The following is a 25,006-nucleotide window of genomic DNA, read 5'->3' as shown; positions in this document are numbered from 1 at the left end:
TTTTCCATCCAAAAGAAATTACAACCAAGATTAGAGAATAAGGCACAGTACCATACTAAGCCTATAAAGCACTCTGAGAAATAAAAGGCACTGTACCAAACAGGTGTGGTGCCATAACTGTCCTACTTGACAGCAGCTAAGTCTTCACTCAATAGTACCCTTTCACACTATCTCAGGAGTCACACAGATTTTTCAGTAGCCCCATAATCTCCATAAATTATGTCTGCTCTAAATTTAACACATCCCAACTCTTCAACAGGAGCAAACAGAATGGCCAGAACCCTCACCACTATGACAGTGTGGGAAAGCTCTTTTTCTGCTCAGCTCTTTCACCCCTTTATGTGGATACTTCTGCATTGCCTACTAGTTTCCACTTGTCTCCCTGTGTTTCTTTTTTCTTCAGGTGTAAAACCTGAAGAACAAGTATACTGGGGCACAGAGGTTAAACTATTATGGAAAGTGGCCTAAGACCTTCAGATTGAAAAAGGGCTGACCACACCAGTACAGAATATTACTAATTAACACTACGATGCTGAAAATACCCGTGCGAAAACTTTTTGCACCCCTTACCCCAAATTCCTCTCCCCCACATAAAGCCTTGTGCCTTTAGGCCATTTGGCCCTCATTAACTTCATGTGAGCAGGTACTGTGCACGGTCAACTTTTGCTAGACCTTGAGATTCCAGCAAGACCTCTCAGTCCACTGCAGAGGAAGCATTCTCACAGGTTCTTGCAAGTTTAACAAAATGGATTTTTTTCCCTTTTTTCTCTGGCTACTGATTCATAGTTATGTCTATCCAAAGCTATTCTTTTAGGTCACCATGTGAGGGAAGTGGCTCAGATGAACATTGAGCGTGCTGACTAAACAAAAACAGAAGTCAGAACAACTGACTGTGATTACCTCACATCACCAAGAATAGTTGCTGCAAGAGACTTACATCACATCTCATACCTATTTGTCCCTGGAAGGCAATGCCAATAGTTTTTATTACCCCTTCCACCTTACAATACTACTTTTGTGTACATGTGGTTTACAGTAAGCTCGTGGGAAACATATTTCTCTTTACCAAAGACTGGTACCTTTGCCTTGGTCCCACAGAGGATTGGTTGTGACAGCCTTCTGCAAGGTGCATGAATCATTGCTATCGCATGATCAAATTAAATGAATTGTATGAAAACACTAAAAGCCTTGTGATGTTTGGACCATTTGCACAATAAAACAATGATAAAAAAGTTTCATTAAAACGCAGCAAGTAATTTACAGAACACTGTCCCCACTGCATATCCAACAGAAAAGAAGTCAGTCTGTTAAAGTAGATCCTGAGATCTGCTCCAGATTTAAATCCCACCTGTATTATGACTTTTGCGGTTCTCCATAGCTGTGTTTTTGTCTACCCTACTCTCAATACACATACTTTGAACCTGATATTTGCAAGAGCTGTTCCTCTGGACAACTTCACCAATATAGCAATGTTCCAGGAAAAACTGTGTGACTCCAGTCTCTCCCTTTCAAGCCAAGTCACTAGTGATCTTTGTGACAAGATCTTACCACCAGGTAGGAGAGGGCTCAGGGCAGCCTCTCATAAATAACTTCAAGTAACTCATAGCTCTCTTCTGATAAATGCCTCAAACACTTCCTCATCAGCTGCTATGTGTCAAAGGACTGGGTAACTGATGCTTAAGATTATGGTCATCACATATCTTGCTGATCAGTATTGTTTTCCCATGTCTTAGACTGTGCTACCTGGGTCTTGGACTACTTTTGTTGTCTGCATTTCTACCAGAATTTCAATGCAGCTCCAGTTTTGTAGCCAAGGTTAACAGTGATTTCACCCACACCATCACAGGATACAATTTTTAGCTGGTAACTTGTTCCATTGCTGATTTGAGCTCCAATGACTCTCTTCAGTATTAGATTTGAAATAACATGTTGGCCAGCTCCAGCTTTCATACCATTAAGTGTTCTTATCACTTACACTCCACAGACATAGGGGAGATCCATCCATATGAGGCAAACACTCAACAGGTTACAGCTCTCTTGGATGTCTTATATAGGTCATATTAACCAAAGAAATAATGAAATGCCTTGAGAGTTATGAGTCATGATTGCAATGCCTGTTCTGCAAAAGCCGAGTGGATGAGTAAGCTCAGGTGGGTGGAAATCTCCTAAAGTAATACAGCAGCCAATCTCTTCCTAATGATGTCTATGGAGGTCTGTCTGATCAGCAACAGCTGCATGAAACCAAGGCTGAGCCCTTCTGGAAAAAAACATTCCCAGCATTTGTATGTGCTGTCAGAATTAGCTTTTATGCTTTATTTCTTCCAAGTGCTTTGCTCAGAGCAATGGATTAGTGCTGTGGATGCATGTTCTATCAGTACCTAGCATTCAGGAACTAAGGATCTTGCCTTGGAGTGGGAGCTGAACACTCTCCTCAAGACTCATTTTTCAAGAGTCCATGAGATCTATGTAGCAATTAGAGAAATAAATCAATTAGATGCTGACTGCACATCTACTTGTTTAAAGGTCTCTGCAGTGCTGTGGCTATGAGCAAAACCACAGTCTGAGGCTACAGCTTGCATGCCTCTGTTCATCTGGGATACACAGCACCAAGTTAAGACTTCACTTTCTGGGCGACTTACACCTAGAACTTGCTTTGCTTTTATTGTATTAGCATAAATTCACATAGTAAGAAGTGCTCAGATACACAGCTGATTATCTCCAGCTTAATACAACCCCATGCAGCCGCTCAAACCCAGCAGATGTTCTTGGGCACAGTCATCTCCATCAGGTGCAAGATAACACCACTTAGCCTTAAAAGCTAAGAGCAGTGCACTTAGATGGTTACTACAGCTCAGCTAGCTTGTTAAAATCTTGATCACATAGGTGAGTTCTAAGCTACAGAAGAAATGGGCATATACCAGCATAGCAGAGTCCTCAGAGCTCGCACTCTGAATCAGTGAGATTAATTTAAACAAAACATTTTTTTTCTAGCAGGATCAGCTATCTGTTGGATTCTGGCTCACCTGGCACGAAAGGAAGACAATGGAGTAGGCAGGGATGCTGCTGCTCCTGTGACAGGCAATAGCTTATAGCTCAGTATCCAAGGGCAAACTGAAACCAATGGCACTTCAGCCATCCATGCTGCAAGAGGAAACAGGCAGTTCTCTGTGATTCCAAGCTCCAGCAACAGGTGACACCCATTGCTTTAATCATGTGGGTTGTGATACAATCCACCACCTACCGCAAACACCTGATTTCAAGCCCACTTGTTCAGCAAACTTCAGACAACCAGGGTCCTTGAATGCATACAGATTTGTCCACACAGTTTAAGGAAGAAAGATCTGCTCTCACAAGAGTACAAGCTGAGCCATATATTCCCCCCAGCAGGGTGGGGAGGTCACTTAGCTCAAAAAGGCTGCCAACACTGCCCTCTCACCAAAGGGAGGCTCAGGCACAGCCTGGTTTTGGACAACTCTTCTTCCTGTCTCACCCTGGAGTTTCCTTCTTGTGAAACAATTGTGATGCCTTTCTGAGCATCCCTCAGGCACTCAGAATCTGTGAACACTATCACTGCTACCAGCAGTCCTCTCACAGATATAGAAAGCCATACACAGGCACCTGGTTCTCCATGGTGATGTTTCTCCCACCCTCCTTGGTTCTTCCCTCCTCAAGCCAACTAGAAGGAACCCCAATGACCTGCACTTGAGCTTGTGAATGCTGTAACTTCACCCTCACTGCCTTCAAGGCAAAGGGCTGCTGAGCACAGCTGTCCTCCCTCCCTGGCCATGCTTTGCTCCATCCTCCCCCTTTCCCAGAGAGGAACACCCCCTGCCCCAACAAAATGCTGCTTACTCAGCTTGTAAGCTCTTTTTTGGGTAGGGTTACCATAACCTGAAGAAAAGCAAGGGCAAAAGATGACAGGGCAGAGCGCACCCTTCGCAGGTTTGGGAGAGCAGGGATGCTATTCAGAAGGAGCTGAACACTCTGCAAAAATAGGCTGATAGGATCCCCATGGATTTCATCAACAGTAAATACACATCCTGCATCTGGGATAGAAGAGCCCGGTGTCACAGTACAGGCTGGGCCAGCTGTCTGTGGAGCAGCTCTTCAGAAAAGAACCCCAGGGTACATGGTGGACAACGAGCTGAGTGTGTCAGCAGTGTGCCCTTGCAGCAAAGGTCAACCACATCCTGGGCTGCGTTAGTAAAAGCAGAGCATGCAGATCCAGGGAAATGATCCTTCTTCTCTACTTGGCACTTTTGACACCAAATCTGGCGTACTGTGTCCAATTTTAGCCTGTTCAGAACAAGAAAGATAGTGACATGCTAGAGCAAGCCCACCAAGCTGGCCAGGGCTGTGTTTGTTGTCTAGAGAAGACAAGGCTCAGAGGAGACCTGATTGCTGTCTGATTGCTGCCTTACTGGAAGACGCAGAGAAGCCAAAGCCAGACTTCTCCTGCAAGTGCTCAGCAATAGACCAAGTGGCAATGGACACAAGCTGAAATATAGCAAATACCCATTAGATAGTAGGACTTTTTTATTATTATTAATTTATTTATTTTTAACCATGGAAGTAAACAAATACTTACAGGTTGCCCAAAGAGGCCGTGGACTCTCCATCCTTAGAGATGTTCAGGATTTGACTGAACAAGACCTTGAGCGTAGGCCTGCTTTGAGCAGAGGTTTGGATAGGATGAACTCCAGAAGTCCCTTCCAACTTCAGTTATTCTGTGATTCTATAAAACCAGTATTTTGAGCTAAGTTTTCTAAAGGGCTCTGTTCTCATCTGAGTTCTGTTCACATCATTTTCTAAAAGAGGCACGTATACCAAGTCCAGAGAATATTGTGAGAATAGATGCTAAAATTCCATCCTGTTTTGCTAATCCTCTCGTATCTTTTAATCTGGGTTTAAAACTTAACAAGGGGAGGAATGTAAAAATTAAATCTCAACTGATTCCTCCCAGATTGTTCTCTTCCTGGAAAAAAAAAAAATTGCTTTTTTTGCTCATCCAAACAAATGAAAAAATTCTTAGTTAAGTGTAAAACAATTTAAATGATAACCTTAATTTTATTTAATAACATTCTGCATGGAAAGGCAAAATTTCTTCTTATTTCATTTGTGTTTTAACTAAAGACAGCACACTTATTAGAGAATATTGGTAGTTCCAAGGAGGCTTGTCACAACAGCAGCACTAACATAATTTGGAAGAGACTTTGCAGTATCATCAGCAGTTGTAATGCTACTGGGATATTTGCATTTGAATAGGTATTATGAAAAAATGCATATTTTATACATGTATATTGTGATACCAGAAATGCTTTGCTGGCAAGAATCTTTCATATGCAATAGATGTGTGAGTTTGTTTTTTTCAGCTACTATGTGTATATTAGTTTCTAGAATCAACACATGGGGAAAAAGAAAAACACCATTAATAAATAGATATATTGGTATATATCAATATTTGTTATGGTGGCAATTTGGGGTGTATTTTAATATGGTTTGATTCTTCATTTCTTAATTAAAAAGCCATACTAAAATAGCATTATATATGTAAGAAATAGACTTAGATACACAAACTCATGCTGCTTTAAACTGAATTCATTTGATAAAGCATCTCTGAGTGCTGTTGTGGAATAAACAGTTTATTTTGCAGATTGAGGCCAGCCAGAAGCAGTCCACTACCAATAGGTGCACTGAACTATAAAAAAAAAAAAAAAAAGAAGAAAAAAAAAAAAGCTGATATATACTTACGGCAGATGTAAACTGCTTTATGATGGGGCCTGAGCTTGGCAGAGCAATGTCTGTACAGAAGGAAACTTTTATACCAACTGCAAGTTGTGCTCCTGATACCTGGGGATCTGCAGTCAATCAGCCTTCACTTACAACTATCTGTTCAGGTCACTGCTCTCTCACTGGTGCTGCTGCTGTGTCCTTGATGAGCTTTTAAGCCCAGTGAGGCCTTCTTCTACAGGACTCATTTCAGATTCTAGTTTTGTTGAAATCAATTGAATTTAGGCTGAAGTGCAGCAAATCTGTAGATACACAACTTCTCTTTGATTTTACTGTAGTTATAAAAGCTCATTTCAGGCTAGGTCTGCATCAGAAAATGTTCCTGCCATTATTATGCTATCGAGAACATGGAAGAGAATGAGGAAATGGCACTGTTAAAATGGATGAACGCATATCAATGCTTGCCAGCAAAATGATCTGCCAAAGAGAGTTTTTTTTTTTCTCATTGGGTGACAGAGACATTGACACCACACACACACACACACAAAAAAAAGGTACTTCTGCAAAATATCACCTCTACTTGCTTAGCTGACGACAGATCACGTTAAATATGAACTGATTTCAGATAAAGTGAAGTGAGTTAACTGGAGCAATCCATAAGGAAGGATGAAGCTAATCTAGCTGGATTTGCCTGCAGGTATGTGTAACAGGGAGTGAACGTGTGTAACAGCTTCAGGAAAGGACTACTCTCTTCCAGCGTTTTTATCCCACGCTGTTCACAAAAGAGGGTTGTAGGTACAGAACTGGCTACACAGACATAGCCAGCAGAAGCCTGGAGCCCACGAGAGGGCTCTGCCAACACAGGCATCAGCAACACAAATTCCTCCAGTGCAGTAACTCTGAGCGGCGCCAGTTCAAACCTTGCCCACGGACAAGGCTTTTAGTAAGGAGCGTTGTTTTTGTGAGAAATGACCTTAAAATAGACAAAAATATGCCTGATATAATATGACATGGAGCACCCCTCATGCATTAGAGTCTGTAAAGCAGTTTAAATTTCAGAGTGTTACATGGGTCTCGTTTCAGATACAAAAAGGATAATCAGAGGGTTCTCGGCCTCTCCCAGTGGAAGCAGCAAATACAGAGGGCATGGCTGAGAGCTGCCCTGGGATCTAACTGTGCCTGCCACAGGTATAAATAAATGGCAACAAGGAAATCATTTGGATGCCTTGTTCATGCTAGATCTCACACAGCTGAAGGCGCTTGTACTAGCAGTAGTTTAAGAAACTGCTGTCTGGTATAGACAAGGCTTTTAAACTCAATCAAGTAGGGAAAACACTACTGTATATGGGAAAAATATCTTCCTCCTACACAAAACCTAACACAGTAAAGTGGAAGTAACATTCAAATAGTACACACTGATCAATAGCAAGACAACCGAGTTGATTATACCTCTTTATACCTTTAAATACAACCTCCATTAAAATTCTGAAGTAAAAATAGCTGTATAATGGTAATGACAAAAACATAAGGAGAAGACACATTCCAGTTCAAGGAAAGATTTGTCCCTACGATCCATAAGAAAAATCAAGTGATGAAGGTCATTTAAATGCTACTGTATGTATCCACTGGAAGAACTGGCTAGGTTCACAGATAATAAAGCACCCGTCAAGTACACGGTGCTTGACTGCTTGCTGCTATTAGTAGAAGCAGTCACCCTGATTATTAGCACTAAAAGACATGCAGGTCTAAACAGCCAGAGCAGCAGTGACATACGAGCATGAAAGCTGGGCATCGATACACAGGAAAAGCAGCAACCAGGTCAGCGGGCTGCTGCTTACTATCTGGCAATAGGGTGTGCTCGTTCTTCGTGGCACTGGGCTCACACGACCACCATGATGTCTTCCAGTGGCTTTCGGGTCAGCACAGGCACGGTGGCATCTCTCTTCGGATAGCCCACGGGGAGCAGCAAGAGCAGCTTCTCGTTCGCTGGGCGCCGGAGCAGCGCCCGGAGGTGGGGGCCGCAGTTGAGGGGAGTGGTGGTCACGGTGTAGAGGCCTGCGTTCTGCAGTGAGACCGACAGGAAGGGAATGAGGCTGTGAGGGAGGCTGTCTGCATCCATTACTCCTGTGAGACCTCTGCACATTTCTCTTATCGCCTAGCCCAGAAATACTGGTTTCATTACGCTCTTCTGCAGGCTTTAGAACAACTGATTTACTAATTGCCTCAATAGTACCACGAAAGATGCCTGTTTTGCGTACAGCATTTCTCCACTGCAGCAATAGCATGGGCTAATGGAAATAGCCCTGTTCTGTCTGACATATCTGTGTGTTGTACAGCGGGAGCCTGCCTGGAGCGTGCAGCATGACGGTGGGCCCGTGGCTACAAGAAGCTGGGAAGCAGTTGTGGGGATATCACCGGAGTGTCATCCCATGGGGATCATCTGGCTCACACAGAGAGATGTTTTGGTTCTTGCCCTCATATAGTTGGCAGGAAGATCTCTTTGTGAACATTTGTTCCTGCTCAAGTGTAGTACCTCACAGGAATAGGGAGCACAGGTCGTGCCTCAGAATTCGTCCAGGAGCCTGTTGATATCTCTCACCGTGGCCAATGTCCTGGCTTATATCAGAACCCCAGAATAAGTCTATGCATCATTCCTTCCCTTCATACAAAATCTCTCTCTCTCTCTCTCTCTCTCTCTCACACACACACACACACAACAAACGAAAAAAACACACTAAATGCTCTTAGGTAAAAGCTAAAAGCTAAATGATCTGACAAAAAGGAAAGAGCTGACACTATCCAAAATACGACCGTGCAGCTGAGGTGCTTCCTGAGCGTTGTGCCTGTGGATTTCAGTCTCTTCCTGTATGTAATGAAAGCATCTGGGGAGTCTTCGAGATATAAAAAGCAGCCAGGGAGATTTATTCAGGCAATGTGCCTCTCATGTTAACATCTATGATCTTCTGAAGAGAAGAGCTGGTAGTGGTGGTGCTGAACGTTATGAGTCCATGGCACTGTATCCTTTAATGTTGTCAATTAACTTCTAAGAGCTGGGAAAGAGACAGCACTAAGGAGCCTAACAGTTGGTAGGGAGCCTCAGAAGTCTCACCTGATGGTGGGCCGGCTGAGGGGAAAATGGGGCCTTGTCTCTCCTGCTGCTTCTGATTAAGGTACTAGTGACACAGTGCTGGTTCTGCCCTATTCCTTGTGCATCCTCTTTGCTCTCAGCTCTCAAGTCCCCTGTGCAGCTGCAGAACAGCCGTACCCCAGGGATGTGCATCTGCATTGCCTACCTCTCAGATTTCCCATCCTGAAGAACTTCCTAAGGAACAGCAGTGCAGGCAGGGAAATGTCACTCAGAACAGAATGCAGGAGAAATGGCAGTTCCTGGTAGGGAATTGGCCTAATAAAAGAGGTGGCAGCTTGCTGTTACCCTGCTGACAGGCCAGGCTAACAATCAGAATAACTTCACTAGTTAAGCACTTGTGTGAGTGCATCAGATACATTGAGCAGAGAGGAACACTGAGAAACCACTGAGAAAATCCAATTGGTTGGTATCAAGCATGCTGAGCTTTAGAAATCAGTTCATTTTCAGAAATGCCTCCAAAAGCCTGATTGAAATAGTACAGCCTGTTCTGTAAAATATGTCCCTGATATTTTTCCAGTATTGCGAACTACAATGATTTGGACTCAAGCCATTTTTTAGGGGTTACTGAAAAGATGGTGTTAGTGCAGCACTGTACAGCCATGCTTTGGTAACCTGCAGACCCTTGCTGTCCCTGCTAACATAAAGCACAAACTGCAGCTACTGACACTGTGGCAGGAGAACAGTGACAACTCTGGAAGTAAGCTGCATCACATTTTTCCTCTTGAGAAGCAGTACTGAGGATAGGAGTCACCACAGACGTGGACCTATGCAGAATAACTTTTAACCTCAAAATTAAGACACTGCCAGGAATTGGAGCAATCCAAAGAACTCATAATGTTAAAATCTAAAATGGGTTTCCTCCTCATTTGGGCAGAGTAGTTTTGGTACGTAATCCAGACCAGTATACTGACTCCCAGCCCAGCGTGCCAGTGCTGTCAACGTACCTGCAGAGCAGCAAGCAAGATGCCACAGGCAATAGAAACACTGATTTCATTGTAGTAGTGGGTCTTCTTTTTGCCATTTGGAAGCCTCCCATATACCTGCTTGAAAATGAGGATCAGATAGGGAGCAGTGTCCAAGTACTCTTTGATCCAATTTGTTCTGCAAAAGAAAAATGTTAAAGACATTTATTTTGCAACCCTTTCACTTTACTGTAAGTCACATTTACTGTTTGCAATGTTGCAGTAAAGTTACATGACAATTATAGCAGTAGGCTAAAATTTAAAACATATTCTGTATGGGGATTAAGTATTATCAGCTTAAATAGAAACATTTCTGCAAAAAGCTTGAATAGAGTTCTGAGGTTTAACACATTCCGCTGAGGAATTGATGTGCTCCCTCTGAAGAGTAGAATTGCATAAAAGTAGGAGGTAGGTCTTGACCTCTTATCTCTGAACTGGCGTCATGAGCATTTGTCCTTGAGATGATTTAATTCCTGAAATTTTGCAAACCTGCAGCTCTACCTGTTACCATCAGTGCCATTTTTTTTTTTTTTTGTAACTGCAGGGAAAACTACTGGCAGAAAATATCAAAACTACTTGGTCTAATGTCTAAACCTGAATATGTTCTCACAGCAAAAATTGCTATTCTATTTTTGGATATTTCAGCCCTGTTAGAATTTATTTTGTTCCCAATTTTCTACTGTGAGAATATATACAATAATGATGTCAGATTTAAATTTAAAAAAAGGTTTCTTTTGTACTGCTCTCACTCAAAATACAAAAAATAATTTATTTTAGTAGTTTGCATAGCATATGTTTACATAGCACAAAACCACCTGAAAAATAATAACATTATGAAACAAATAGGGTAAATTAACTCTATAAAGGTTGTGCATATGCTTTATATGACAAGCCAAGACTTACTAGATGTCTTCCAAATGTGTTTAGCTAAGCAAGTCAGGCAGTCTTTGCAGGGCATTTCAAAAAATTAAATACTGCATAATTCAACACTTGCATAGGATCTAGCCTTGGGGCTACCACAGTCAGCTGCAAAACTCTTAATAACTTTGGGAGTTTCATTGTTTGACAAACAACAGGAAAGAAATAGGACAAAAGTTCTGGAAATAAAGGCTATATATATATTAAAAAAAAAAAAAAAAAAAGATGGTTCCAAATGCTTGGAAAAGTCTCAAAATGGAGAATATGTAATCACTTTTTACTGGAGGCAATTTTACAGATCAAACACCAAGACTTTACTAATATTTTTACGTTTTTCTTTGCAATCATAAGTCTTAGAAATATCTTAAAAGTGGGAGGGAAAGAGGAAGAAAAGGATACGAGGAGAAATCAAAACGCGCCTCTTTCATCACTTCAGTTTCCTAGACTGTAGTGCTTTCAGTAAGATTCCCACCATCTTGAGAATCAAGACAAATCCATACAACATGGATAGGCGAGGTGAATATTGAATCACATATTTCATTCTTTCTCTGGTAAAATTGAAGCACACAGGTGGTGTGAGTTTTGGTTTTTTTTGTTTTGTTATGTTTTGTAATCTGTGTGTATCTGTCAGGTGCTGCATTTCACCTGACCCGTAGAGCAAGGTAGCCAGAATTAAGACAAAGACAGTAAAAAAAATGTTAGCTCCTTCTGGGTGGGAGCTCCAACTTTCCTCAGACAGGAGTTTCTTCTTCCCAGATGTGAATTAGCGAAAGGACCACAATATAGGGACCCTGGCAACTCACCAGCTGGGACAGTCTCTGATCTCATCTTCCTTCTTTTTCTGTAATCAGGAAGTGGGAAATATTTACAGCTGCCCTCCTAAGCAGCACCAGAAAACTGGGGAGAGTTTAAGGAGCACAGACTTGAAAGAAGATTTTTAAAATAAGATTCTTTTTAAACTGAGCTGAATGTTTTCAGAGGTTTTTCTCTTCCTGAAAATATGTGGAAGAAATTCAAAAAGACAAGCATGATCAAAACCTCTCAATACAGTCTTTTCTAGACCAAAACACAATTTCAAACCCCTTAGCCACTTGATTTTTTCATACCTTAGTCTCTTCAGGTCATTAACCCATTTGTCTCCCATCCTCTTTTTGTAGTTTATTTCTTCTTCTTCTTCTACTATCTCCCGAATCTTATGTTTTACATCTGGATCCTGCACCACCACAAAGGTCCAGGGCTCAGTGTGCGCTCCACTGGGTGAAGTACCTTGGTACAAGAACAATGATGAAAAAACACTTGGCACGGTGATGAGTGAGGGTGTGCGGTGAAAGATATCAGCTCTTCTTTGTGGGCTTTCAGACTGGCCATCAAAGCAATGGGAAAGCAAGCTGATGAGCTGGGGAAATAAAGGACTGAGATAAGTTTTGGCAGGCAGGCTACACATTTGTTTCTCAAAGAATGTGAAGTCCCAATCAATGACAGATTAGTCCTTTCAGGTAGCCATCTTACAGGAAGGAAACATTAGGGATTTGTAAAAATTCCTTTGTGGTTCTTTATGATGAGGCAATTTGACGATGCAGTAATGTTAATGCAAATATTATACCCAAAGCAACACATCGTCTGAATATGCCATCAACTCTGAGAAATGATTTTAGCTGAAGGGCAAAGCTAATGGCTTTCAGGGAAACACGGCTAACGAACCATCCGCAGGAATCTGTTGTTGGCTGACAACGATGAGGAACTGCACAATGCGGACATCTGCCATATAGCACACAGGTCTGCATTTGTCGTCCCAAAGACAGCTGGTGCACGTAGGTGTGCACATATTAAATCTGCACTTGCTCATTCAGCCCTGATCATTACACACCAACACTATCAGAGAATATTTTAACTGCCTAACACACGAAAGCCAGAAGCTGAAGAACACAGTTATCTGTACTAGCTCACAGAGAAATAGGCTAAGGACATTGTTCAGGTCTCTCTAGACCCTCATAAACATTCTAAAAATATGTGAAGGTCTTGAATACATATTATATTTGCTTATGTAAGCACTGATTTCAGCCTGAGAAGCACTGAATAAGCAGCTTGAACTACCTATCTCTTATATTAAAATGTGTTTGTATCAAGAACCTCATCTCTCTTCTGTTTTGGATAAGAACTGATGACATTTCTCTTTTGCTTTTTTTTTTTCTTTTCCTCTGCACAGCCCAAAGCTTTCAGGGTTACAAAGTACTTCGTCTGCACTCCAGGCTTGTTCACTTTGCTGCATTTGCCAAAACATGTTCAGTGTTTTAATGACTCCCAGCTAATTAGAGGAAGATGGAGACTCATTACAGTGCTGTAACAAAGCTGCTTACAGTTTTTAAAGGGAAAATAATGCACCTCAAATGCTAAGAATCTCTTTATTATTAATCCTACTAGAGGCTATTGAATTTTCCTGTAAGGCAGCCTGTGAATATTTCGCTATACTAACAGTGACTGGTTCACAGAATAAGAGAAATAATGAGGGTCGAATCCAATACTGGCTGAAGTCAATGTTATTAAAGCAGAAATGAGATTAGGTGAGGACATTACAGTAATGATTTGAAATACAAGTTCTCAAAAAAAATGAAAATTCATATCTGATCCTTAAGCAACCTCAATCAGGATCCTCAGCATAACACTCCGGTCATATAATAGGGGCCTGGCACTGATGCTGAAAGGACTGGAAAAGTTGTTTTGTTCTCAGACCAAAACCTTTTTCCTATAATAATCCTTAACCATTTATGTCATCCAAAATGCTTCACATAGCTGGGACAATTCGTCTGGGGAAAAACAGCGACAACAAACACGTGACAATATCATGATGAATGAAATTTTAAAGTACGTGAAGTACACATGATTTGACACTTCTGAGAGAAAGGACTTCAGTGTTTATATTTGAAAGATGTTTCACTGAACTGTATTTAAATTTTAGTTTTAAAAAGATCTTCTAAAGCTTAAAACAAAAGATTTTGTTTCATGCTGTTGAAATGTTCTCTTTACATTTTGGGTGCACTGAAAATACAAAAGAATTGGAAATGCTCCAAACTAGTCCCCAACATACAGTTGTTCAAGCTGAGTAATTTTCAAACAATCAATGGGTGCTTACTTATTGTGGCTCCAGATGAGTCTAGGAAGACCATAATCCAAGCGCCAATTCCCTTGGTTTTTCCATATCACTTTTAAGCAGTTGAGCAGCTATGTTGAAGCCTTTTTCTTTCAGACCTTGAACTGCTCAGTACCCACCTGCTGTTCTGATGACATTATCGATAACCTCCCTGGGGACCGGCTCATCACTGAGAAACCTGACAGACCTCCTCTTATTGAGAAGTTCATAAAAGGCCTGTGACCTTTTAATCATTTCAGCCTCAGAGTAGCGGTCCGCAAAGAAGGGGACATGGGCAACATTTTCATCAAGTCCTTGCCACTCTTCATCAACCTCTGCAAGAAAATAAAATTGGTTAGGGATTTTTTTTGTTGGAGAAAGCTGTTTATATCTTTGGCATTCTCCACTGTAATGCACTTTGGCCTGCATTGGCATACACTGCATTTCTACGCTACTGGAAAGCCAAAGTCTGAGGTTCCAGTTGACACAACTCATTGATCCCAAGCTCCAGCTACTGAACAAACACATTGTTTAAATACCAAGAGGCAGGAGGGTCCTGGCTGGCTGTAGCCAAGTGCTATCTAGGAAGAAGTTACAGCCTTTTGTACTTCTGTCTGCAGGTGTGCCTATAAAAGTAGGGTACAAGCTGAAACAGTAGTGAAAAGGTACTTTTCTCAGTAAGCAAATGTGAACATGTATGTGCATCCCCATGCAGTCTAGTAAGAAAAAATACCAGTCAAATTACTGAAGTTGAGAGGGCCTAACTACTGAGATGTGTAAAATTTCCTCTGAAGAGCTGAATGTCAGCTTCTTCCTATATTTATGTTTCATAGCAGAAGCATTACAATCTAGGCTCTGTGCAAATGTGACTTTGTGGTTAAGTTCTTTGGTTTCACAATACTTTCAGCATAAGGGGAAATGGCATCTATACTTAGGATAACAACATATCAAATGCAGGATATCGTGTTTCTTGTCTTTAATTTAAGAACTCAAAATGGTTCCTCATTTCACTGAAAGCTGTCCCTTTGGCTTTCTTATACCATAAAATGAATCTTCTGTTGTCTCTGAAATTTCTTATTTCTCCCCTGCATTCCTAGAATCAGCAAGGATAACATTTTTTGCAACTATGACATGGAAGTTAAAGCCATTTAAATTTTGCATTTCTGCTAGTCAATAGTATTGAGCAATCTGCTACAAAGGGCTGAGTCAGGAAAAAGTATTCCAGTTCTTTTTCGGTTGCAATTAGGCTGTTATTCCAAAATCACAGCAATCTGCAGTGCAAATTCAAACAGCAATTACTTCTGTGTTTTAGTAGTATGCAGTTGCCTTAGAGACCAGGCTGATCTTTTTGTCCACCTTATAATCAGCAGTGAAATACTAACAAAAGTGGCTTAGCATGTGTGAGAGGCTGCAATATACCCAGTTTCATATGTTGAATCTAAAGAGTGATTCTGGACCCCGAACAACATAAATTTCATTTTACATACAAAGAAGTTACCCAGAAAGTTTGTTCCTTTTAGCATTTCATGCCTGCATTAAGTCAAGTCTGCAAGAACCTGGCTCTGGGATAATGGGAAGCAGAGACCAGATGTAAAAATTATTTTTGTGGGAATCTTGCACATTCAAACTGAAAAGAAGGAAGAAAATGGCTCTTCCTAGCATTCCCTTTGAGTTTTACACTTAGTCCAGTAAATTATTCATTATTCAATAGCAATTAACTCCTAGAACTTGCTCTTTGCTAGGGTTCTCTTCACCTTCTCTTTCAGAAACTTTCACGCCCTCTTTTTTGCTGTCCCTCCTCCACAATCAGTGAAGGTAATACCACTGGATTACAGAGGCTATGTTTACACTAGCAAGTAGTGTGATGCAACACAAGTGGGTATGTCAAGAGAAAGAGCTTCTGCCAAGGACCCGGTGTTCAACGCTGTACATGTTTTAGAGCTGTTATTCTGCGGGAGGCCTAAGCTGTTCTAATGAATTGAACATCCATCAGTAGCTGGAGCACTCCAAGTGCTTTGGGGGAGCACATCTGTGGTTTACTTTTATTCTGAAGTAGTCCAGTTTGCTTATTACAACAGGGAATCAGATGTGAACCAAAGAAGTGAAGACAATAAGGAGATTCCCTTGAATCTGATCTAAATGTTTTATCCATATTTGAACACACAGGTGCATCCAAAAATCCTTTCTCTAGCCCAAATAAATTGTTTTTCATATTCCTTAACACATGCTTCTCAAAGAAAAAGGTGGGCACCATGTCAGAAAGCTGGTAAATACAGGTATGTTAGGACAGGTTGGCCCCACTCCCCCTGCACCAGCAGGACTAAAAAGTGAAATGTAAAAGTAAAAAACCTTCCACAGACATAAGCTAAGACAGTGATCGCTGACAGATGAAGGATTTGAGAGAAGAATTGATGAAACCAAAATGTATTAAACCCTAAGGGAAAAAACAAGGAGCTGCTGGATAGCAAATCAGCAACCCATTCTGACTTGTCTGAGGACTGTCTTGCCAGTAGAGAAATTCAGAAGGTGTCTCATTAGGAATGATAAATGTATCATTGTTCAGTGTAGTAACTCATTAGCCCTACCTGTCCACCATGTGTATTAGCCAATGCATAATTGCTTTGTAGTCTTAAGCTGTATATACGTGGACTTGAATCATGTGTTGTAAAAGTGACCCAGAGGGGGAAGGTTACACAGACAGAACGCTCTTTCTCAGGCCCATTGATACAGACAGGACAGAAAAACATGCTCTGAGTGCATGAATTCTCCTGAAGGCTTTTCTTGAAGGTCCTATGGGCCTGGAAGATGGTTTGCATCCTGCAGCTGGTCTCTCCAAATTCGTCTTATGTATAGTGGTTGTTCTACTACAATCAAGATACTCGTTGCCAAACTAAGATTTAACAATAACACTGACTGAAACATGTCTTAATTTTATCTATGGGCACGTATGTAAGAGGATTTTCTACATAGGTAAAAAGATTTTTATGAAAACAAAACAAAAAAATCCCTTAAATCAGCTGAGGTTGTACATGTGTATCAGAAGGCAGAATCTGACCAGAAAACTATACTGAAGTAGGTATCGCAATACTGTCCTGGTGAAAATTTCAGGTCAAACTACACTACTTGTGTTCATATCAGCATGCTGTAGTGATCATCCCTACCCATTTCTCAAGCTTACAAAGTTGAGTGCCCTGGGAAATAGAAATAGACTATTTCTATTCTATTCTAGAATAACTTAGAAATAGTCAAATAAAAACTTAATTCCAGGACCCAAGAGTTCTTATGTGCTCTCACTGTTTGCTTTCTTCTAATGAGGTTTTATCAAAGTTCAGAAAGCAGGAACTACTTTCAATGCTTTGTACCTTTTTATTCAGCCACTGATGGAGGAGGCTAACCTTGGCTCCTAAACTAATCCATGTCCTGCTTGGTCACCTCTTTTTCTACTATTATTGCAAAACCATCAGAAATCATTCTGAGTCATAGATAGTGGGACTGGTCCACAAACTACTGAAACCTTTACAAAAGAGGTTTGTCAAATGGGAGCAAAGGCTGGAGGAAATTTATGTAATCTATCTGATTTTGAAACACAAGGAGAGGAACATCAGGTAGATGATAAGCCATCAATACGTACATAAATGTTGAAACACAGAAGGATGAACAGCAAGGATTGTTGAGTCCAGCTCCCTTGAAGCCCTGGATATTTTAGAGTAATCAATTGCAGTATAAGTTCTAAGGACTACGTTTTTAAGCTTCTCTATCTTCTCTCCATCGGTTTTATAGAATGGACAGAACACTCTAGAACTGGGATTTAGCAGAAAAATTTTGTTCAGGTTTCTCACTTAAAAAAAGACATGACATGGAGGGAAAAATCAGGGTGCAGCAACAATAGCAGTACCTGCTTTGACATGTTCAGGAAATGAATTAATAAAATTAGGGAATAATTCATGTCGTGGTAGATTGCAAAGAAATACAAAAGTAGCATGGCTAAAACAAGTCATATTTGAATCAGACCACATCTTTAAGAGAGAGTTGCCTCAACTGTGTCATTGTTATGAAGTATATGGTGGAAGCACAGCTTGCTAGGTACAAACTGAAGAGGAAATACTATGACAATACTAGAAACCAGTCTTCCCAGCTGAACCACTGAATACCTTTATCAAATAACCTGTTCTTTTCATGATGCGGTGACCATCTTAGCTTTGGTTTCAGTGAGAGGGGATGACATTCTAAGAAAATGTTTTTTAAAAATCTCTACACTGAGATTATCAGTTCATTCAATTTAATTGACTAAATGGCAAGTTAAGGAAAAGTAAGTCTCTAACTTGGGGAAAATGGGGAATTAAATAAAAATGAGTTGGAGAACTCAGATTGAAGAACTTGGAGATCAGAAATCAGGGAGATTTGGCATTTCTCTAAATCAGAGATATAAAATTCATCTTACATGTAAATGGTTGAATAAAAGTATCAAATAAAATATCTATAGGCAACTAGGAATGGAAGAAAATTATTAGTTAGCACAGAAAGTAAAACTTTGTAAGTTAGAAAGTATAAAATTTGAAGTATTACCTACGGTCAAGCTGAGTTAAATTTTATGAGGTTTGTTTGCATGGATTTTTTTCCTTGTAAGCAGAAGAGAAGAAAAGCAGCTGCTGTGTGGCTAAGATGGTTCAGCATAATATTAGTGCGGCAAAAAAATGAATATATTTTCAAAAATCTTGAACTTGGGGCAAAGGTGAGGTGACTAGTGAGAATTAAAATATGAGAAGCATCTTATCTAAACTCAAGTTTTGTAAGCAAAAAAAAAAAAATCTGCATGCACTCAAAATGGGAATACTGGATGAGGCAGGAGAAGAACCTAGAAATGAGAGAACTGATGTACAAAATCAAAGCTCTCCTGGAAATATTCTTTTTAATAAATTTATCTATTATTTATTCTTTTCTACCATGTGTCTACCATTCATTCTTAGCAGTTAATCTTATCCATATGCTAAGCTAAAATCATTATCAGCACCATCTGCTTAGTGCATGCTCTTTGTATCTTTAATATCTATGTTTGGACATATTTCTGTCTGTATGGTCACGTTATATGATACTACAAATGTCTTGTTTACATCTCTGTGTATTCTATCGTTTGATGGACAACAGACATCCTGCTAGTCAGTCTATTATCTTGTTAACCACATTATCAAAATTCCCATCAATTCAGTTCTGTTGTGCATCTACAATAGTCATCAGGCTTCCTGCTTTTTGAGCAAATCTGAAATGATTTTGGCTTAGATATCCTAAGTGAAATCTCATAGTAGAAGTGCTATTTCTCTACCAGAAATTCCACTCTGGATAGATTTTAGGATGATGTTTGTGTTGTTCCCAGCATTTCACATGGAAACTTATAAACAGCCTACAAATCATGTAATAAATTTTCCCTGTTTATAACAAAAATTCTTACTATGAGTTCCAAATAATGTAAGCTCACATTGAGTACAATGACATCTTACCTTATTTCTGTTGGCCACTTGTTTTACTCACTCTGATAGTTCTCTGTGTTATTGGCTCCTTGTATTCTATGTCATTAAGAAATTTCACTTGTACATCCTTGGTTTTATGAAAGGATACAAGATAATATTAACGATTGGTCTTAAGACCAATCCTCGAGAAAGCTGACTAGTAACCTCAGTCTAGACTGAAGTGTTTGCTTTCCAAACCAGTTCTTTCAGTTACTTCTCTAAGGAATTGCTTCCTAAATTTAGAATTCTTCTTCCTATCCTCTTTTCCAGTGTAAAGATATGACGTATAGGAACGTAATTAAATGCATACAAAGAAAGGCTGTGGATTTTTGGACCTAAAGTGCTGGGCAACTGACAGTGTGATTTTTTGCTTGATTGATGGCAGACTGCTACATAATATGCCACTACAGGAATTCCAGTAATTAATCCAATCCTGAACTAAACGTGTCACTAATGGGAAGCTAAAGGAGATGGAGTGCCTTACTTGTGGGATATAAATAGTTGTTAGTATGCTGACCCTCAAAACCCCAAGATTTAGTCAGGGATCTTAACCAAAAGAAGTGTCAAGTGGGAAAGACAGACTTTGGAAGAAAGAAGTCAGGAACAAAATATTGTGAAGAGGACTTGAAGCTGTAATATAGTTGCAAAGGTTTCTTAAGATTTTCAGAGGAATAGAATGGCTGTTTTAACCAGTAAATGGAAAGCTGAGGATGAATCTGATTTCTGTCTCTAAACCACAGGAGGGTTATACTCCAGGTCTGGAAATGTAGCATTGGAACTACTAAAAGAGGATGGAACAAGAAAAAATGGGTATAGACTACTATTAAATAAGCTTAGGCAGGCAGGCAGGAGAGGATTTTTAACCCATGGCATGAAGTTCTGGAATTGCCTTACAGCAAGGTATTGAAATGGGGTCAGTTTTCGAGTTCAGTCAGCTAATGGCAAAGACCAGAGGTGTGTGCAGCAGCAAGGAAATAAACACAGTGATGCACGATGTCCATGTAAGTCTTGTGTTCTTAAATGACACAAAATATGAACTGTAATTAAATTTGAAAAATAAATTGATACTGTCTCATTCGTGTCAGTATTATCATTATTAAAATATATAGGGAACCTTTGAACTTGAGAAGAGGAAAAATACTTCTAAGCGGGAGAGGCCTATTGTAAAAAGTACCATAAGCAACAAGCACTGAACTCCAAGAAGAGATGGAATATTTAGGCCTTTGAACATTGTTTTATACTCCCTATGAACATCACCAAGTGAAGTCCCCACAATTAAATACACAGCAATAAAATGCCTTTGCTGATAATCTCTGCAACTGACCCCCAGAGTAATAAGGGTGTAAATAAAATTCATTCTGATCCTCCACACCACTGTAAACTGGGTCTGTATTTACCTTATCCATCAATTGTATTGATCTGAATATATGACCCAGAAACTAACTTATGTTTGTTCCTGATTTGAGCCGGGTGTATTGTAGTAATTAACTAGGGAAGGATGTGATTTCAGAACGAATGTACACTAAGCTCCCTGGCCTGAATAATCTGCCAGAACTCCTCTTTGCAACAATCTAGATCTAACTGTATAAACCTGAAGCAGTGGGAGACCAGGTACCACCACTTTGGGACCAGATGCCCACCACTAAGAGAGACCCCCTGTGATTCACGCTTCAAGACAAGGCTGAAGGAACATGTTTTTGAGATGTGTCTAACTGGTAATCAGACAAGGCCTGCTATAAGACATGGCCACGGATACAGACCATTCCTACCAATCTGCAGCACAACAGTCTCTAGTTCTGGATCTCATAAATTAAGGAAAAAGATACAGGACAGATGGGTATGCAAACAAATCTGAAGTACTGCCAGCTAAGGCATTAAACAAATAGACTGATTGAATGCTTGCCACTTAACCAAAGACCTGGGTTTCTGCTCCGACAAACATCCTTCTCTTCAGCTGCTGAAAGCGTAACAGAGACAGACTTGGGAGCACTTGGTCCTACCCCTTCTTCCATTAAGAGGCTCTACTGAGCCTGACCAAGCAGATCAGCTAATTACACCTAACGCTTTATTTCTCAAAGGTATGCCCCTCTCAGGGAAAACATCCCCTGCTGGTGCCACTTGAAGGGAGGTTCACAAGGCTGATGACGCTCGAGCAAGCTCAGTGCCTTTCTTACAGACCTGAAGAGCACAACTCGCCCCTTGCAGTGAGTGTTCCAGCACTGTAAGAGGGCTGTGCAGGGTCGGACTTCTTCATTCCCTTGGCAAAGTGCCCTTTGGTCACAGCCAAGCATCAAAAGACTTGGTCTTTGGCTGCATTTTCCTACTAGGGGGCTGTTCAAAATTCAGCTTGTTTACCCAAAGCAACCCTAGTCTTAGACAAGGACTTAAAAATGCTTCATCTCCTCTAACTCAATTTTTAAATCAAATTCTCTTCAGAGGAACTTTGTCTTAAAGCACAAGCCCACTTGAGACATTCAAGTAGAAATGAGTTTTTTAATAAAGATACATTCGTAAACTAGTAGAATTTGTAAGACGGGTAAAATATTCTGTACTGTTAAGAAAAACTGTTTACATTCCATGTTTACATTTTGGCATCTACTGTAGTCAGTGAAAGTTTTAACACTGACAACAAGGTGAATATGGTTTGATCTTTTATTATAGCAGTAGCAGAGTAACAAATCCCTTCCAAGGTGGCCATATGCTCTCCTCACTTAGGCTGGGCTTTTTCCTGCTGAAGAAAAATTTCCCCAAGCATGGTACAATTACTTTATTTTATCTGGAGATAAAGGACATGTCTGTTTTGCAAAGATGTTGGCTTTGAATCAAATAGCATTAAGGGAAAGATGATTATTTCTTGTTAAAAGCAACATAGCAAGAAAGCCTAATTTACTGTTGAATTATAAGGTACATTGAGAGAGGTTTTATTTAAACAAAATCTCCTTTTAACAAGAGCATAGATGTGTATCTACCTGTCAATTTTTGTAAGCAATTTTAAACTAGTACAGCTTTGAATTTAGCACCTGAATAAAAGATAGGGGGAAAATAAGTCATAAAAGAATAACATTTTATATGTGGAGCTGCGGCACTGAGGCTCCTTGTTAAGTGCTAATAGGTTTGCTTATTTAAAGGATCTAAATGACTGTAGTCAGAGATGTCACAATGATAATTCATAGATTTTTTCACTTGAACTACCCACAGGAAGTTTAATTTGCAACAATTTAACTGAACTAGTAAACAATTAGACAAAGGAAATATGGGATTTTTTTAATAGAAACTCTTTTGCATCGTATAAAGGAGGGTAAAACACATGAACAAACTTTTAAGCAAAAGTTGTATATTTGGGAAATAACATGGTTTAAAAGGTTCCAATTATCAACTATTTCTGGAAACTGATACACAACAGTAACTCAAACTATACTGAACATTAAGAAATAGAGAGAACTAATGGTTCTCAGAAATTGGTGTATGACAGAAACCACAAGATTCAAGATTCCAAGAAAATAACTTGGAGAATGTGTCAAAAAAAAAAAAGTCTTTAAAACCAGTAAAACAGTTGTGTTAACTGCAAGTTTAAAGATTTTATAGGAATAAATGAAGGGAACTCATGTAGGATAGTCAGGAAGCAAAAAGAAGGAATGCTATATCTAATGCTCATGCTTTTGTCCAAGCTGAGCATCAGAAACCACTACTGCAAAAAAGGCATTCAATATACTGTTTCAAATATGCAGTTGAGTGATCAGAGATTACCACAATCACTACATTTTATTCTAAAATATTTGACTCGGCATACCTCCAGAATGATCCCAGTGCTAATCCAGCTAAAGCTCTTGTGGACACTCACAGAAGTCACAAATCGAAGACTTTTGTAATACTGTAACAAACTGTAACAAACACATTTCCATATTTTCTGGGGGTGCTGAGATCAAACAGGTACTGTGCCATGTAGCTCTAGCAGGTAAAGTGGAATGGGGATGTCTACAAAGTCAGCCTGCAGGCAGAAACTTTCTGCTCAAATCCTTCCTTACCTCACCCTAATGAAGCCTGGAAAGAGGCTGGGGGGACTTTAGCAGCAATCCCCTTATTTTCCTACATTCCCCACATAATTCCTCACAGGTCTGAGATCCACTGGGTACAGGGCAGACAGTGGACTTTGGAAATGCATTTTAATCTTGCACTCTGACCTGCAGACTCTGGAGGAAACAGAGATTTAAACCAAGAGGGAGACAACACCAGGGCAGCCTCCTTCCACCCAGCTGACACGCTCAGGGCGCAGCAGCAGCACAGCTCTATGCATTTCCATCACAGTGGAGAAGTCTAGAGGCTTGCACTTCTGTTCATATCAGCAGACAAATTCAAACAACAGAATTGCTCAGCTGGATAAGATTTTTCTTACCTTCTTCCTCTACAGGGTGGTCAGTGCCATCTTTTAAATCTTCATCTACCCATGGGCGAGATACAGGCTTGCTTTTAGTCTCACGTTTTTCCTTCTCTCCATCAGACTTCTTCAGTATTACCCCAATCAAAACACATATAATGGCTATAAAGACTGGGGTTAGGGAAGAAAAGAGTGCCATGACTACAGAAACATGGAGACTTCCTTCCAGGTTCAGGTTCCTCTCCTGAAAAGGAGAGGATGAAATGGGAAGAGCAGAAGGGCAGCAAGCAGGAAGGGGTGGACCCAAGCTTCACTCCTCAACCCTATCCCACTTCTACTTTCCAGCCACTGCCCCCACAGCCTCATCTGCGATGAGCTTCTGCTATTAAGCAGACCCAGATTTAGCTATTTTCTGGAAAGAAACTGTTTGGAAACATCAAGTAGAGGCACTGACCTTGTACAAACATATAAATGCTGACAAGTACAACATAAATAAATAAATAAGATCTTCCGGATTCCCAGACTGAGTAGAAACACTTCTCCCCCTTATTTTTTTTAGTTACGGTGATCCCAGTAATCCTACTTCTAACAACAAGTATGAATAAGTACCAAGTGGGAATGTGACTTTTAAAAACTGATGGCATCTCTTCAATGTTTAACTCACTGTACTTAGTTGTATCACGTGAACCCCAGGAAATCAGAATATCACAAAGTGAATGCGAGCTTGCAGTGCCACCCTTGGCTGGATAAACTGGTCAATACCACAGATAAGTAAAGCAGTAGCATTACCTCCGTGTGAAGCATGAAGGAGATCAGCCACAGAACCCTCTGTCTGTTCTGGATGTTTGGGGGGAAGAGAAAAGAATTCAGGGAATAATCTGAGGGCTGGAAATCTATGCTGTGGTGAATTTTTAAACTGTCATTCAGCTATTTTACCAAAGGAAAGGTTAAAAGGTGATAGAATCCTAATCCAAGAATGGCCAGTGTCTAAGGACTTAACCCATTTTTTCCTCAGTCAGCTGCTTGGGAACTGAAACAACACAGCAGCACCGAGTCGGTGCCTTTACCTGAGGCTCCTGGGCCGTGCTGGATGACAAAAGGCCGGTGGGTGCTGAGGGGCGTGCTGGGGAGCAGGCTGCAGGCACTGACTAGCACCCAGCGGCTGTTTCAGCACCGGCTAAGCACCAGCCCTGCCAAGCCTTATCTCCTGCTGCACGGGGCCAGCTCTGAAGCCTCTGCAAG

General features: G+C 40.4%; 1 protein-coding gene across 1 annotated transcript; it reads right to left on the bottom strand.

The window, feature by feature from the left end:
* Nucleotides 1–4,518: 4,518 nt before the first annotated feature.
* On the bottom strand, nucleotides 4,519–24,154 carry IYD (iodotyrosine deiodinase). Its single transcript, XM_013178353.3, has 5 exons — nucleotides 23,783–24,154; nucleotides 14,026–14,220; nucleotides 11,865–12,024; nucleotides 9,823–9,979; nucleotides 4,519–7,792 (listed from the first exon to the last, which is right to left on the bottom strand). Exons 1-5 carry the CDS (start codon nucleotides 23,961–23,963, stop codon nucleotides 7,610–7,612), a joined length of 876 nt encoding a protein of 291 aa, XP_013033807.3. The 5' UTR covers nucleotides 23,964–24,154; the 3' UTR covers nucleotides 4,519–7,609.
* Between the last annotated feature and the right edge of the window lie 852 nt (nucleotides 24,155–25,006).

This window comes from Anser cygnoides, chromosome 3 (assembly GCF_040182565.1).
Source record: "Anser cygnoides isolate HZ-2024a breed goose chromosome 3, Taihu_goose_T2T_genome, whole genome shotgun sequence".
Lineage (NCBI taxonomy): Eukaryota > Metazoa > Chordata > Aves > Anseriformes > Anatidae > Anser > Anser cygnoides.
The sequence above is the reverse complement of the archived record's forward strand: the minus strand, read 5'-3'. Positions and strand labels throughout refer to the sequence as shown.